General features: G+C 39.7%; 1 protein-coding gene across 1 annotated transcript in view; it reads left to right on the plus strand.

The window, feature by feature from the left end:
• COL5A2 (collagen type V alpha 2 chain) overlaps positions 1 to 17,414 on the plus strand; it is a 333,083-nt gene that overhangs the window by 272,527 nt on the left and 43,142 nt on the right. The window contains exons 36-43 of the mRNA XM_085647093.1: positions 4,094 to 4,147; positions 4,275 to 4,328; positions 7,327 to 7,380; positions 8,244 to 8,351; positions 8,457 to 8,510; positions 8,697 to 8,750; positions 13,375 to 13,536; positions 14,720 to 14,827. Coding sequence (XP_085503219.1) covers positions 4,094 to 4,147; positions 4,275 to 4,328; positions 7,327 to 7,380; positions 8,244 to 8,351; positions 8,457 to 8,510; positions 8,697 to 8,750; positions 13,375 to 13,536; positions 14,720 to 14,827 — 648 coding nt within the window. The remainder of the gene's footprint in view (positions 1 to 4,093; positions 4,148 to 4,274; positions 4,329 to 7,326; positions 7,381 to 8,243; positions 8,352 to 8,456; positions 8,511 to 8,696; positions 8,751 to 13,374; positions 13,537 to 14,719; positions 14,828 to 17,414) is intronic.

Here is a 17,414-nt window from a genome sequence, read left to right on the forward strand (position 1 = left end):
TTACTGCTAGATATTGCAAGTGAACAGGGCAGCCATCTTAAGGTATGTACTGGGCACTGGTCAAAACAAATTAACCAGCTACATAATGGCTTCTCTGATATCTATGGTGTTTGGTATCAAACACCTTGGTTTAATAAATCTATATTGATTCCAGTATAAGATTTATTATACCATGCACCCAGAGGGCACCTTACAGCTGCACCCTGAAACTTACCAGCCTCTAATGTGCTGGCTGACTGGTGTAGTCCAGCCTGCCACCTTTGATATGTGACCCTGGCTTACCCCAGACCTGGGAGATGCCACCTCCTGCCCCAAGACCCATTTTGTCCAGGTTAGGGGAAAATTAGATATGCAGAGAGACGTGGTGCATTTCCTGGCCAGTCACACCCCTAAGGTGGGCTGCTTGATGTGACTCATGAAAGAAGGATTCCACCATCTTGATTGTGGAGGAATTAGGAACTCTGGGACAGGGTCATGCCCTCTTCTCACAGGAAGTGGTCATATAGAGGTTGTAGTGACCCCAAGGATATGTAGCCCAATGGCTACTATCCTTCACTCCCTTTAATGCCCCTAAATTTAGTATTTAGGGGAGCCGCTGGCACCAGGAAATTGGAATCGACCGGCTCAAGAAGAAGGACACAGAATAGCCGCAAGAACAAGAACTGAGGAGCAGCAACCAACTTGGTGCCAACTCTTCTGGCCTGCCTGCTGAATCTGCCAATTTGGACAAAGACAACTCGTTCTGCAGTTTTCAGCCTCCAAAAGCCTGGGAGGGCTGCCAGCACTTCGCAAAACAGCCAGCATCTCCGGTGGAGTAGTGGAGCTACTTCCCTGCATTCTGCAGCCACCGATAAGCAAGCTCTAGTTTGCCAAACTGCTGATCCATGGCTTTCCTGACACAGCAGCCAACCAGGAGGATGTGTTCTGTGGTCCCAGAGGTCAGCCTCACTTCCCCAGTGAGTAATGAGACTCTAGACTCTCCAGGAGTCCTCCAGCACCAATAGCCAGAGTGCCGGACCCTTTACAGTAGCAGAGACTTATTTGTAGTCCAATCTGGACACTGATCCCACAGAGATGGACCAGCCAACAAGGGATGTCATACACCACACCATCATCCAGATTGGCCCAGCCGTCCTGATTGTGTCCCCTTCTCCAGTTCGTCACCTGAAGCAAGGGCCTCAATGCGCTGTGACCCAACACCTCAGAGCACCTTTGCACCGAGCCCCACAGCCCTTGTTCAAGTGAACCAAAGTTGTTTCTAGCGCCCAGAGACCCCTAAGATCCGAGGTCACTTTTGAGTTTTGCCAGACTGGTCCCCCAGTCCCTGCATACAGCCTCATTCTGTGGGCTCTCTTAAACCGAGAGCCTCTGACCACCGTAACCTGCCGGACCAAAGTCCACTGCACACGAGACCCACAGCCTGAGCCCAGATAATCTGACTGTTCAACCTGTCTCCAGAGACACTAAAGATCTGAGCCCACTTTGGGTTCAAACCGACTCTCCTCCCCTGTCTCTGCTTGCAGCTTCTATTTGCAGGTACTGTTTCCCATTCACTTCAACAGGTCACTCGAGACCAAAAAGCACCTCTGCACCTAGACGCCCTAGAGCTGCCTGAGGTGACCTGTTGGTCCTGTCTTGGACCTTGGCCTCTACTCACGTTAAATCCTGAAGAACAGTCCTGTACGTTATTGGCAAGTGGTCCTTTACAGTGTATGTTTTCTCCATAGGTTAACATTAGCGCAATTACATTTCTATGTAAATGCTGAAAACCTATTTTAAGAAGTACTTAACTGATCACGAATATCTTGGTGGCCAAAATAATATAAAAATCTGTTATAAATTGACTGTATGTGTACAATAAATTCTCAACACATCCCTTCAGTTAGCCTAAGCTGCTCGACCACACTACCACAAAATAGAGCACTTGGGATTTTTGAAGAAAGCCCTGTCAACAAATAAGGGTTGCATGGACTCTCTACCCAGTGTACTTCATTTTAGTGCATGATATACAGAGCCAGCTTTCTATAGTAACCAGTATATCATCATTATAAATAATACATGTCAAACAAATAGAATGCCACTCTTCAAGTAGATTAGGAGCATTCTGAACAAGCACACAGCTGAATTGGCCTTGTCAGATTTTACAAAAACTTTAAAATGTAATATATTACATCATTACTGTGAATAGGAGTATCGAAAGACAATATTGGCAAGAATTTTGGAAAATCCAAAAAGGAAGACAGATTGATATGGAGGCCCAAAAGAATGAAACAAGACTTAAGGATTGTGTTTTAGCATGTGAAGCAAAAGAGGGTATATGATTGCACGGTAAACATAGATAAGTGTGTCAGCTTATAATTAGCAATTTACATTAATTTACATTAATGTACGAGTTAAGGATTTAAAAATGTAAAAAAGAGAAAATGTGTCTTGTACTAGGAAGCAACCTTGAGCCACAGAAGAAGTTAACAATGCACAATCCTTTAGCCATCTCAGGAAACAGTGCTTAAAATTAGCAATTTACATTCATTTACATTAATGCACGAGTTAAGGATTTAAAAATGTAAAAAAGAGAAAATTTGTCTTGTACTAGGAAGCAACCTTGAGCCACAGAAGACGTTAACAATGCACTATCCTTCAGCCATCTCAGGAAACAGTACTTTATTATAAGTTGGTTATATTAAGGTGTGTAAAGTCAGAGAGACTTGCAACTTGTATTGATGCTAACAGGCCACTTCCAAGTAGATTTAATGAGCATTCATTTTAAGCCATTGAGGGAAAATGTGTACATCGGTAATGAACTAGCAATACTTGGCTGACCCAGGAGTTTTCAACTGACTAACAACCTTCTCAGCTTTCCACATGCCCCTACCAAAACTGCCAACACTCCACTCCGTTACACCACACTTAAAATAACTGCACCAATCTCAACTGTATTTCTTTCTGTGACACACCATGCATAAAATGCTCTGCCACACCCCACCACCTATTGCCATCAAACCTCATCGTAATCTACCATCACCAAGACTACAATAAAAAATATCTTCATACATTTCAAGTAATCAATCATGACATGCCATTTCTTATACTCCACCTGACTCTGCTACAATAAATTACATACCCTCATGGCATGCTTCTGACTACACATAAGTCACTCCTTACGCCAAACTTGTGACTCCACAACCCACTTTCCTAACTACACAATCAACAGTCTAACTCCTATCGCCATTTATAAATTAGAACTCACAACTATTTGTTTGATGTATAGCTCTGCACCGGTACAGAAGGATGAAAATTAGGGAGGGCAGGGATTTATCTTGCTGCAAAGAAGGGAATTTAGTGCAACAGTCCTGCTATTTACATTTAGAGCTGAAAACAGTACACAAATCCCCCTGACAGAATATGACACAATCTATTGTATTTGGAAGTATTTCCTGGATATTGTAGCAGAAATACATTGATGTATCTGTTGGGTGCGGTTTAATGGCATTTGGATAGCATGTGAGTCTGAGATGGAATGGATCCATGTCTTATGAACATGATTAAGCCTTCCATGTAGAGAAAGTGAGGGAGTCAACCGTATAGGAAGATTTGATCTGAATGCAAAGCAACCCACAAAAAAGTTAATTATGAGGGAAGATGAATATTAGGATAATAGATAGTCACATCCATGTCTAACTACACAGGATTCCGTGCCCTCATGGGGTACAAATCCAGTATTTTGGAATGGAAAGATAATTTCTTTGAAGAATAACATCATTGACTGAGAAAGGGATGTAGACATTGCATGGAGAAAAGGTGGATCTTAAACTGTATCAATGTCTTATTTTGATATACCTTTAAAAAACCTTACATGAATCTCCCCAGAAATTGGCCTATAGTATGAATACACTGTACATAATTAACATTGCTGTATGTCTCATGCTTGCCATTACTTTTGAATGTCCCTATTAATGTGTATTTTTGCTGTTTTCAGATTTCTTAAGCGTGCAACAAAACTGCAACACCCATGATACTAATACATTTAAGAGGACTTCATGTGTTACATCAGTTTCCTGACATTTATCTTTGTCTTTTTATCTTCCCTTACAAGGGTCTTCCAGGTCCAGTTGGTCCCCATGGACCTGCAGGCCCATCTGGAGATAAGGTGAGAAGATTAAAAATAGTTTAATTATGTGTAGTATTATTTAAATAACACAAAGTAAAATTATACCAGTTGCTGCAGCTTTTTTTGGACAAAGAATTTGACTATTGCACAATTTTTCCTTTTTAAGGGTGAACCTGGCCCTCGTGGTGTAGCCGGTCCAGTTGGTTCTCGAGGAACACCTGTAAGTAAATACATTTTAGGGTTATTCAAATGCCACAGCTTTCTATAGCTTTGCTCTTGGATCCTGTATAATAAATTGTGCCTTGTAATAAACATTGTTATCAATCAGCAATTTTTTGTTAGCCTATTTGAAACTAGCTGAACGCCCCTATCATCTCAAAGTACAGAGATGGCCTCAGAGTTTGAAACATATTTTTATGTCACATATTTTAGCCATGCTACATTTGGGAACAAACATTAATTTGTGGGGTAAGTGGGGTCACTGGTAAATAGGCAGTCATCTAAGGTGGTGTATCTTGACCAGTATGCTTTGAATAATATAGTATAATTTAGCAGATCAGCTTTTTATGTTGGTCCAGTTTTCACACTTCACTTGTCAATTGTGCATCAATGGCATACCTTCTGCATTTTCATGGCCAAGCACAAAATCTATTGTGATGTATATATTTGATTCACAACTATATGAGTAAGTCACATGTTCTCCTTTTCCTGATTGAGTCAAGGAAATATCTGACTTTTGCAGGTCATTTGAAGTTAATGGTAATTGTTTCTGGAATACAATGTCGATGTAAGTGGCTAGTGTGTTCACTTTGAGAAACATTTCTCACCATGTAAGGAGTTCATTCTTCAAGGATAGGTTATGTTTTTGATTTACTCTTTTGAGTTATTCCTGATTTCAGCTGTTTTTAGTGGCTTGTTTCATCAATGAGGGATTAGGCCACTGCACAAAATCACTCACAGTGCAACAAGCTCCTCCTTGTCTTTTTGTCTTGTTATGTATAGATTACTAGGTTTAGCACGTTTTTCTAAGCTTTATCGGTCAGGTCTTTTAGTAGTATATATTGCCTTTTGAATTAGTTTAATAAGGGAGATTTAAACATTTTCCCTGGAATAGGTCAGTGGCAGATGTCATTGCTGATCTGGGTGCTCTTGGTGTTTTCTGTTAGAATTGCTGCTTCAGTTGATTTGTTAAAGTAGTGTCTACACCAAACCTCTTCTCTTTAAGAAATAAGCCCACCTTCATTAACCCTTAGGAGCTGATATAGGTTTTCACACCTGCTGTTTTTATATAATTATTTTTCAAATGTCAAGTTTTCCTACAGATTCGTCTAGTTATGGTTTAGCCACTTAGGCCCAAGCACTATTTTCACAAAGATCATCAGCCATTGGTCAAGTACCGAGATGCAGTACTTGTGGTTCAGTTTACAGGAAGGGTGAGCCGTTTTTGCCATGTTTCATCAGCAGAAAACCTTTTCAGTGTCCTCAGTCTGAAAATGCTCTACGATACTAAATACCCCACAACAGTATTTGCTTTGTGATTTCGCTGAAGAACTGAATGGTAATAGGTGAGCAAATATCACCGAAAAACTATTATCTAATTTAATATATATATTTTTTGCCTATAGCTAGTCAAAACATAATATTACCAGTGAATGTTCACTAGCTGCTCAAAAACATTATGTTTACTTGGTGACAGATTATTTTTGTTTATTGTGCAGAATCATCATACATTACCATAAAAAGCATATTTTGTAGTTTTACCTGCAAGGTTATAGAAACCCATGATAGCTAGCTGCTAAAAGATATAAAAGAGAAAATTGAATTGAGGCATGTGAAATCATCTATCCTTTCACTTGTGTGTCATCGTACATGCAAAGTCCATATGATTCTATAAAAGCAAATAGCATGCTTATTGATATTAAGGAGAAGTCACTGCTATTGAAAATCTGGAATGAATAGATTAAATCAACCATAATGAGATGGAAGAGATATCTTAAGATATTATTCTTAACAGGTGATTACCTTAGATGCCTATTCTTTCATGTGTATATTTGGCTGTTTGTGTGTCTATCTGTCTGCATTTGTTTATCTGTGTATATTATTTCACTGTACTATGACCTTAATCACTCTTTATAGTTCTGTGTGTCTGTTACTTTATCATGCTTTATCTATTTGTCTGTAAATCAATATGAATATCTCTTGTTCTGTAAACAAAACCAAATTTGTGTTGGTTAAGGGACATATATGCAGGGATGCATTTTTTTTAAACACAGAACATGTTTACAATTCATTTTAACAAACTATTTTCTAATATATGCTTTGATTGCATTTCTTTGCTATGCCTGTCTGCAGCTCATTATAAAATCCTAGAGCAAATGTTCTTTATTTTGACATTTTCTTACTTGTACATCGTTTTAGTAAACCCGTGGGCTCATTTTTTCAGCACATTGAATAAACTGCAATATGCTATCTCTAACCTTTGAAGTATATTTAACTCAAATTGGATCGAAATATCCAAAGACTACTGAAAATGTATGGCAGTTGTGTATTTTCATCCTCTATATTCAGTTAAAGATATTATCCACTAGACGAAGAATCCTCTTGTTTATGATTAAAATGTACATTTCCATATTTAGATTTTTATATACACGGAAGACATTTGCCATGTAACGGAAACCCTTAGCCAGCACAGTATAACATTTTTGGGCATTCCCTCCCACTACCACCCTTGAAAGATAGTTTCTCCAACTGTTTCTGCAAGTAACGCTACTATGTTTCCCAGATGAGAAATGGCCAGGCAGAATATTTGTGAATACCCCAATTCAGCCATCGAAAGTGCAAATCCTAATTATAAAATCCCCAATGATATCTAATTTTGACCACTTTACTGCACAAATTTGGTCTACTTATGTGTGCAGAAAATACTTTTGTCATATCTTTTGATACTAGTGCGATCATGCTTTGATTCTTCCTGTGATAGCCATGAATAATGTACATTGGAACATATATACGAGATTACAAATCTGGATGTGATTCCTCAAGATGCCTTATCAAATCTTTATAAATTGGACTTCATGGATCTGCATAGATTTAATCTTCTTTCTGTTTGGCTAATTGGCTCTCCCTCTTGTGCGTCTTTTAATTCACTGACATATGCAGAACAGTTTTGTATATCTTCCTTTTGTCATTAACATCAATGCTTGTTTCTTTTTGTTTAGGGCTCCCGAGGTGAGAATGGTCCAACTGGTCCTGTTGGTTTTGCTGGTCCACAGGTACATACTATCCAGATAAAATGTGGTAGTATTATTTACAGCACAAACCCAATTATGCCAATTATCATACACACTAGTAGATTTGAACATTGGTACATTTACTCCAAATTTAGATTGTGGCATTCTAGCTAGTCTCAATATTTTACCCATTACATCACCTAACAACCCATTTAAGTAAGGTGCATGCTGCAAACCCCGCTGATACAGTGCACAGCAGATCTACTATTGTGTCGTACAAGCAGACACCTTATGTAACAATGCCAGTACTTCTGATATACTTCATTTAGAACACTACTAAAATTCAAAAACAAAAACAGACAGTTATGAAATGAACATGGAGAATATTCTATACACCATACAGCTCCTGACATACAATGGGCATTTCCTCAATGAACAATATGAGCACAAACTAACAAAAAAATTTAAGCAGTCAGCCCGTACTCTTCAAATTGGACATTTCATGTGTAAACCACAATATTCCCACTTTCCATCAATGTGGCAGCCTAAAAACACAGGTATACCTTAAATAGTCTGAAATTTGGGAATGAGATAAAGACAGAGTCCTCATTCCAGTTTTTTTTGGTTCATCCATCAAACATGCAAAAATACTGACATTGTGTATATATACAACCATTACCACTTATCGGTGGGGAAAGATAACTGCAAATAAAAACATTTTTGCTGCTAAAGATCACTTTTGTGATCCTATTGTATGCCATTTTATTACTATGTACATTGTTATATTATGTACAATAGCTTTTCTCGATATTGTATTGTATCCTTTACAAATTCTTCTTAGACTTTAATGCTGATTGTACCAAATTATATGTAGTGACCTGACTTTATAGTGACCATCTCTTTAGGGTCCTGATGGCCAACCTGGTGTAAAAGGAGAACCCGGTGAACCTGGACAAAAAGGCGATGCTGGATCACCCGGGCCACAAGGTCTTTCTGGATCTCCTGGTCCCCCGGTAAGAAAAAGCATATAATTTCTTCCAGAAGTGGTTTCTATTTCTATTAAATAAATCTTACATTCCATAAACAGTAGGTGAACAAGTGTTTCTTTTTCCACGTAGGGACCTATTGGTGTTAATGGTCTGAAGGGTGGTCGAGGAACTCAAGGTCCCCCTGTGAGTACCATATTAACATATCTTTCTGCTCATATATATTAGTCTAGGAAAATCTGAACTTTGCTCTAACAAAATGGCTCAGTTTAAATGTGTTTATAATGGAAATAGATTATTCATGCGTAGTGATCTAGCATACTTCAGACAGTGAAATATCTTTCGGTTAATTAGATACACATTTCATTTTAGGGAGCAACAGGTTTCCCTGGATCTGCAGGCCGCGTTGGCCCACCTGGCTCAACGGTAAGTTTCAGAATTCTTGTTTTTTAAAATAATGTCTGGATTTTTAAAGAAATCGTATTTTGATTTTGTGTCCTAAATTACAATACTAGATTTTAGCCTATGATTTAGATTCCAGGGAATCAAGTAGCTATGAAGCATTACATAGTGTTTTTAGATAACCAACTGTGCATTATGTTAATTAAATCTTTTTTAAATAAATCATTTGATTATTGAGTTGGAATCACTGGCATGATGTAGAATGATATCCTCCTGAAAATGTTGGTGAGGTGTGAATAAGATTTCTCTAAGTCTAAATGTTTTGCAGATGTGCATAGGCCTTGGGTTGATTAGGTTCACCTAAACCTAAAAACCATTTAGAAAACCCTCACTGAACACCAAATGCACTGGGAACTCCTATTAGTTGGTGCAATAACAATTACAAGAGTAAGAGCTGGAAGGACACGCTGCTCCCAAGGTCTGTAGGGGCCTATGGAGCACCTGGGGGGTATGTATGCATTAGCAACCCTGTCAACCAAGTTTGAAAGAGGCAATACATGGTTGAAGGATTGCTGAAGGATGATCACCAAACGTGTCAAGCAGACCCTTAAGCTGGTAAATGTTTAACTGTTTCTCAAAGCCATTGATGAACGTTTCAGACAAGGAGACCGCAGCACAGGAAGCTGTCATTGTCATTATTATTTATCAAAAATGTTGCCTGGACTTAAAGTTCAACAGATATGTCTCAATGGGCATTCTATCATAGTCACGTCAACATTGCCACTGGGTACAATGTTAGCTATATTTTGAGACTGGTAACTTGTCACTATCATGATATTTAGAGAGTTGAAATGAAATGAAAATGAAATGAAAAGTAGATTTATAGAGCGCGGTTGCTGCCCAGGGGCATCCAAGCGCTAGAGACCAGAATAGAAATAGCTTGACAGAGGTAACTTGCTGAAATTACTGAGGGGGGTTAAACAGAAAAGTCTTCAGCTGTTTTCAGAATGAGGAGAGGTTAGGGTTGGATCTAAGATGAAGAGGGAGTGAGTTCCAGGTCTTGGCGGCATTATAGGTGAACATCCTGCCGCCCGTCCTTGCCTTTTTTATTCTCGGAGCTATAGCCATAAAGGCCTGGCTAGAGCGAAGGTTTCTGCTGGGTTGGTACTGTTTTACTAGGTCGAGGGTAATCATAGGACCTGTGTCCCAAAAGGCCTGATGGGCAATACACATGGCCTTGAAGATGATTCTCTGTCGCACTGGTAGCCAGTGCAGGCTGATCAGACCAGGTTTGGCTGATTGTCTGCGTGGGAGCTGTAACAATGTGCGGGCTGCACAGTTCTGCACTATCTGTAGTCTACGCAAGGTGTACTCCGGGGCGCCAAGGTAGAGGACATTGTTGAAGTCTAAGCGGGACTGTATCAGACCCTGGATGGCCACCTGCTTTGCTTCCATAGGTAAAAGAGGGAGGACTTTCTTTAGCATCCTAAGAAGTCCAAAGCAGGTACCAGAGAGTTTTGTAGCCTGGATGTTAAATGAGAGGGTCTTGTCCAGCCACACCCCAAGGCTCTTAATATTGTCCTTGGGTACTGGGGGGGTACGTAGACAAGGAGGCCACAAGGAGTTGAAGAAGGTGGGGTTTGAGGGGCCCAGGAGCATCAGCTCCGTTTTGTCCCCATTGAGCTTAAGGGATGAGGAGGTCATCCAGCCCTTTACCTCCTCTAAGCACTTTTTTAGCCCCCCTGATGACGGCAGGTCGGCCTCCTGCGCCAAGGAGACCACCAGCTGGGTGTCGTCCGCGTAAGAAATGATCTTAACCCCAAATGGACGAACAACCTCAGCCAGTGGTCTCATATAGATGTTGAAAAGCGCAGGGCTTAAAGAGGAGCCTTGTGGGACTCCACACCTCAACGGCCTACTCATGGACACTGTCTCTCCCTCAAATACTTTGAATGATCTGTCACTCAAGAAGGATTTGAGCCATAGCCAAGCTCCATCCACTATTCCGACACTCGAGAGGCGGCTCAGCAGGGTGTCATGGCTGACCGTATCGAATGCCGCGCTTAGGTCAAGGAGGATCACTGCCACTGACCCCGCCTGATCTAGGATTTTTCTGGTTTCCTCAGTGATTGCTAGGAGGGCAGTCTCTGTTCCGTGTCTGGGTCTAAAACCCGTCTGGGTGGCATCTACCAGCTGGTTGTTTTCGATAAAATTCACCAGCTGGAGATTGATGTACATCTCAAGGATTTTGCTCACCCAGGGGAGCAGAGAAATCGGCCGGTAGTTGCTAAAGTCAGAGGGATCCAGATTGGTTTTTTTTAGCAGCGCTCGGACCATGGCCCGCTTCCAAGCGGAAGGGACAGTGCCAGAGGTGATGGAGGCGTTCAGGAGGTCCATAATGCTTGGTAAAGTGACCTGAGATGCTAACATCATGACTTCTGGAGGTGCTGGGTCGCATGGAGACCCAGATTTTACCTTGCGGGCAATGGGCTCCAAGGATTAAAGGTCTAGAGGGGGGAAGTGGTCCAGTGTTGGTAGGGGTTCTGATAAAGTGTATCCCAGATTTATTTGGTCCTGAGCTATAGGGACAGTAGCTGTAGAGGAGAATGATGAATAGATTTTATTAACTTTTTGGTGGAAAATTCTGCCAAGTCGTTGCAGTGGGCTGTTGTTTTTTCCTCGTACAAGCTCGAAGATGGAAGTTTTGTAAGTTTTTTCAGTATTTGAAAAATATCCTTAGGTTTGGATTTAGCAAGTATGATTTTATCAGAGAAGTATCCAGATTGGGCAGCTTTGACCTCGGCTTTGTAGGTATTAATTGCCTCTCGGTATCGGGTTTTTTCCTCCAAAGAGTAATCTAGACGCCATTGGCTTTCTATTTTCCTGCATTGGCGTTTCTTTTCCCTGAGAGCCTCTGAGTACCAGGGGGCAGTTTTATGGGAACGTTTCAGCGTTATTTTACTCAGGGGGAGAGTGGCTTCAAGGGATTGTGTGATCCAGTCTTCGAAATTCTGGTTGGCCAAACATGGATCCTCATTGTAGGAGGGTTGGTCAATCGCGAATCTACTTGCCCATTCATCGGCTGGTAGCCGCGCCCAGGATCTGGCGTGTCTTACCGTGGGTCTCACGGGGGTGGCTTAAATGTGGTCCAGGTGAAAGGCACCAGTAGATAATCAGTCCACGGGAGGGAGATTGGTGGCCCAACCAAGAGGTCTGCACAGTTACTGAACACAGGGTCCAGTAAGAGTTGTCTAGTTTGGCAGTCAGTACTGTGTTGAAGGTAGGACCTTTTCTTTAGAGGAAATAAATCAACTGCATTGTATTAGATATTGGTATCATGAGCACATTATTCAAATACAGAGGAGGTTATCAAATGTCAATGGAGGAGTATTCCATATCCAATACGAACTGCTTTAATAGTGCATGGGTTTTAAGGGCATAATGTTCTTAATGGATACATGGATAATTTCTGGGATTACCCAATCTAGATTTAATCTGAAGATATCGTATCATATTTTTCGCCACCTTTGAACACAAGCCAATGGTCCACAAAGGGGCACTATCTGATTGGAGTGGTATGGAAAGTTGAACTTTTTTTGAAAATCATTGTGGGATAAATGGCCTTTTATATGGAAAGTAACAAAAAAAAAGGATGATCTTGCAACGCTATTAAACAATAGGCAAGACAAATGGGTGTTAGTGTGGTCTTCCTAGCAAGAGATCATCTACTCATCTTTAAAACCATTTTTATCATGATTTCTTTCAACACATTTAACAATTCAGCATTTCAAAACGTCTGCTGGGTGTGGTTTTATGCTGGCAAATATTACATGTGTATTTATTAGCCCCCCATTAACTCTTTCACTGACAAGGTGTTTACAGACCACTATGTTGGAGCTTATTTAAAAACAAATTAGAATTGTACATCTCATTGTGCACGCACACAAAGTATATGGTTTTGTTCCAGCACAGTGAATGCTATGTATTGGTGCAAACTCCACAACAATACCGCATAACCGACTAAAGATATAATGAAAAATTGTAAATATATATATTTTTTTTAAATGTGCTCAATATTTTCATAATGTTTTCCTTTGAGCAATAAGGCAGTGGAAGGTTTAAGAAGCACTGGCCTTCTATGATCACTCCTTGAGCTCTTGGTTGAAGGATGGTGACCCAGAAATTTCCCCCACTGATACGAATTCTTGAGCTCCAGCAGTCCCTGGGCCCAACTCCTGACCTGTGCACAGTCTTAATATTTCCCATCCTAATGCTTGTTCAGCATTCAGTTTCACACCACCTATATTCATGCTTTGTTTATTAGGAAGCTTTTGTGTGTCATGGTATACTCATCTATCCTATCCATCACAGGTTTTGCTGTCTGTTCTATCCAATAGATCTATTTGAGGGAGTAGGAGGATGGCTCAGAATACAGACAGTTGCACATTGATTTCATCAACCTCTTTAATCGTTTTGGGGACAAATAGTTTGCTTCACTTTCAGCAAAACATAATATATGAACCTAAATAATGTATTTATTAAATCCATGATCAGGTACTACATATTTTTCTGCACAATACTCTCTTTCTTTTAATGAAAAGGGGTAAAATACCTGCTCCTATAATCAAATAATGTTCTCTTATATCAGGGGACACCAGGCCCAGCTGGTCCTATTGGTGATCCAGGAAAGGAAGGTCCCCCAGGTGTTCGAGGTGAACCTGGTGCCCATGGACGTATCGGAGATCGAGGGCCTGCTGGACCTTCTGGCAGTCCTGGAGACAAAGGAGATTCAGGAGATGATGGACAACCTGTAAGTTTAATGCTCTCATGTGTTTTCAATCAAAATAATATCTTTATTTTGAATTATTATTTTATTAAAATATATACTTGCAGCATGATATTGACAGCAATGTGTTTAAATACAAATCCTCGTTGTATTCATTGGACGCACACCCTGCTCCATTACCCTATTACAATATAATTAGGGCTGGATGTGCAAATCATTTTTGCAGTCACAAACAGCTCAATTCGCAGAAATTACAAACCCCAAATTGTGATTTGGTAACTTGCTACCGAATAGCAGTTTGGTTTTACGACATAAAACAGAATTTCTATTTGGAAGTGGCTCGTTCAGGGCGTCCCTCCCAAATAGGGAATCGGAATCTAAGAGAGTTTGTATTAATGTTTTGTGACTGAAATTCGGTCACCAAACATTCACATTGTACTAGAAATTCAACGCTGGTGGTAATCCATTTGCAAAAGGGAAGGGGTCCTTTTGGGTCCCCTTCCCCTTTGAGAATGTTCCCAAAAATATTTTTTAAGAGCAGGCAGTGGTCCCCTGGACCACCCACTGCCTACTCTTAATGAATGAAAATGAACAATTTCATTTTTATTTTTAAACACATCCCATTTCCCTTTAAGGAAAATGGGTTGCATAAAAAGAAATATTGCTTTGCTGACCCCAGCAGGCCACCATACCTTTGATGGATGCAAATCCTAGTGGGTCGCAAATTGCGACCTACCTCTTTAATATTCTGGAGGTAGGTTCTATTCGCAACCCACTACGAATTGCTATTTAGGTAATGGGGTCTAGACAAACCCATTTGAATACTAGTAATAGCGATTACCAACTAGAGTTTTGCAAACAATCACTATTTGGTGATCGCTAGTGCTAATGTTCATACATCTAGCCCTTACTCTTACCAAACAGCCTTTGGACCTTCTGTATATCAAAATATTCTTGAAGTACTTATTTAATTATTTTAATGACTCTTTTACTTCTATCCAAATATTTTGTGTACTTCTCCATTTTAATTATGCATTTTATTTTAGAATGACAAATCATAGGTATTTTGTGTCTATTCTCGAAAAAAGGACTTTCTGTGCAAATGCAATTAAACATGATACTTTAAAACCTTTGAACTGTACTGTATTATTTTTAACATGCTCTTACTATATGGTCTGGGAATGTGCTCATGTTTGTCTTTTTTTAGGGCCCTGATGGGCCTCCTGGTCCATCAGGAACAACAGGACAAAGAGGAATCGTTGGTATGCCAGGTCAGAGGGGAGAAAGGGGCATGCCTGGGCTGCCTGGCACTGCTGTAAGTCATACAGTCTATAAAAATAATGTTTATGAGATACGTGTCATGACGAACCTACTAACTGTTTCAGTATTTTAAATGATTTTGTATGTTATTGCGATGTATTCAATTTAAACACATTGTCCTAAATCTAATTGATATATACTTTTTTATTTTGTTTTCTTTAAGTAATAGCTTAAATACATTGATCAATTCAAGCTTGCATGAAGGTGCAAGGTGTCATCCATTGAATTTACATAAATATATGCAAGTGATAAATATATTTAAAATGTCCTTTTATGTCAATTATTTATTTGCATTTGGTCCTGGTACTTGGAAACCCTGTTGTGCCCCTCTGCAATATCATTAAATACTGCTTTGGGAAGTAATGTGAGGCCATTAAACTTTATGTCTGGAGAAGTGTCATATCAGATGTAAAATTCTATTTAGACTCATTTTGATTGACTAAATCTTTACAGCAGACAACCAATTTTGAATGGTAGGTTATGGTTCATAGAGATGTTGGATAAACTGTTTGGGACACAAGATCCCAGATTGCTTTGATTCCTTTAGCCTGGTCTAAGTAATTGCTCTTCGAACATGTTTATTGAGGGATGCCTAAAGGTTCTCTTTTCAATCTTTGAAAGTTCCTTAAATAAGCCCAGCAAAGAGACATGCTTACTTTTACATATTTTTTCATTTTAGAGGTTACAGATTATACAGTGCCTTTTCATATATTTCTTTGCGAAGGAATTAGCAGGACTGCAAATTGCCACCAAAAAGTTGCTGGTCATTTAGGATTTGGCAGAGAGGTCACCAAACAGTTCAGGTGGCACAGGCCTATCCTTCATCAGCCATTGAGAGCCTAACTGCCAATTCATGAATTCCTGCCTCTGAGGCTGGACATTTTCAATGAAGATGCCCCTACTGATATGATGGGATAACTATTGGTACAAATTCAATGCTGGGTGAGCATGTATTTAATGGCTGCCCTCTTTTAGAAACATGTACTCAATGTGGTGGCTTGCTGTATAAAATTAAACATGAAATATCCCTAACATGTAGAGAGGTTTCTCTCTGAGTGAAAGATGTATTTTTTTTACATTTTTCTCTGCCTGTGGCCATTTTGGTCCTTCTCCCAGGATGGACTGAATAGAAGCCCCATCCAAAATGGGAACAGGGCTTCTGATAATGCAATGGTTGAAATGAGTAGGTCACCAGCCAAGGTTTTTCCATGGCAGACACAACAAAGGATCCAGGCCTCTGATGTAAGCAAGGGAAGTGCAAGTGTGGTGGATTATCCAACAGTTTACAATGGACTTCTTGCTCTATCACAGTCTATGAACTGATGAACGTTTCAGACAAGGAGACCGCAGCACAGGAAGCTGTCATTCTCATTATTATTTATCAAAAATGTTGCCTGGAGTTAAAGTTCAACAGATATGTCTCAATGGGCATTCTATCATTGGGGTATCCATAGTCACATCAACATTGCCACTGGGTACAATGTTAGCTATATTTTGAGACTGGTAACTTGTCACTATCATGATATTTAGAGAGTTGTCTAGTTTGGCAGTCAGTACTGTGTTGAAGGTAGGACCTTTTCTTTAGAGAAAATAAATCAATTGCATTGTAATAGATATTGGTATCATGAGCACATTATTCAAATACAGAGGAGGTTGTCAATGGAGGAGTATTCCATATCCAATAAGAACTGCTTTAATAGTGCATGGGTTTTAAGGGCATAATGTTCTTAATGGATGCATGGATAATTTCTGGGATTGCCCAATCTAGATGTAATCTGAAGATATCGTATCATATTTTTCGCCACCTTCGAATACAAGCCAATGGTCCACAAAGGGGCAAAATCTGATTGGAGTGGTGTGGAAAGTTGAAATATTTCTGAAAATCATTGTGGGATAAATGGCCTTTTATATGGAAAGTAACAAAAAAAAGGATGATCTTGCAACGCTATTAAACAATAGGCAAGACAAATGGGTGTTAGTGTGGTCTTCCTAGCAAGAGATCATCTACTCATCTTTAAAACCATTTTGATCATGATTTTTTTCAACACATTTAACAATTCAGCATTTCAAAACGTCTGCTGGGTGTGGTTTTATCCTGGCAAATATTACATGTGTATTTATTAGCCACCTATTAACTCTTTCACTGACAAGGTGTTTACAGACCACTATGTTGGATCTTATTTAAAAACAAATTAGAATTGTACATCTCATTGTGCACCCACACAAAGTATATGGTTTTGTTCCAGCACAGTGAATGCTATGTATTGGTGCAAACTCCACAACAATAACCTCCTGTAAAAGAAAAGACAGAGATTTTTATATCTCCATTTGAAGGTGCTTTTACTTTTCTTTCTATTCACCAACATTCCCACTAGTACACTTACAATGCTGTCCCTAGTTTGGGTTTCCAGCTGTGCCACTGAGATTGTCATGCGATATCTACCAGAGGTTTGTAGTCTCTCTGTGCAAATTTTCACTCAATATAAAATTCTTACAGGAAAGACCACAGCAGAAAAGCTTCATAAAGGATTCCAGATCTGGGCCAAGTTTGGAGGGAGAGCAGTCACACAGAAATGGATGAG

This window comes from Triturus cristatus, chromosome 3_2 (genome assembly GCF_964204655.1).
Source record: "Triturus cristatus chromosome 3_2, aTriCri1.1, whole genome shotgun sequence".
In the NCBI taxonomy this organism is placed as follows: Eukaryota; Metazoa; Chordata; class Amphibia; order Caudata; family Salamandridae; genus Triturus; species Triturus cristatus.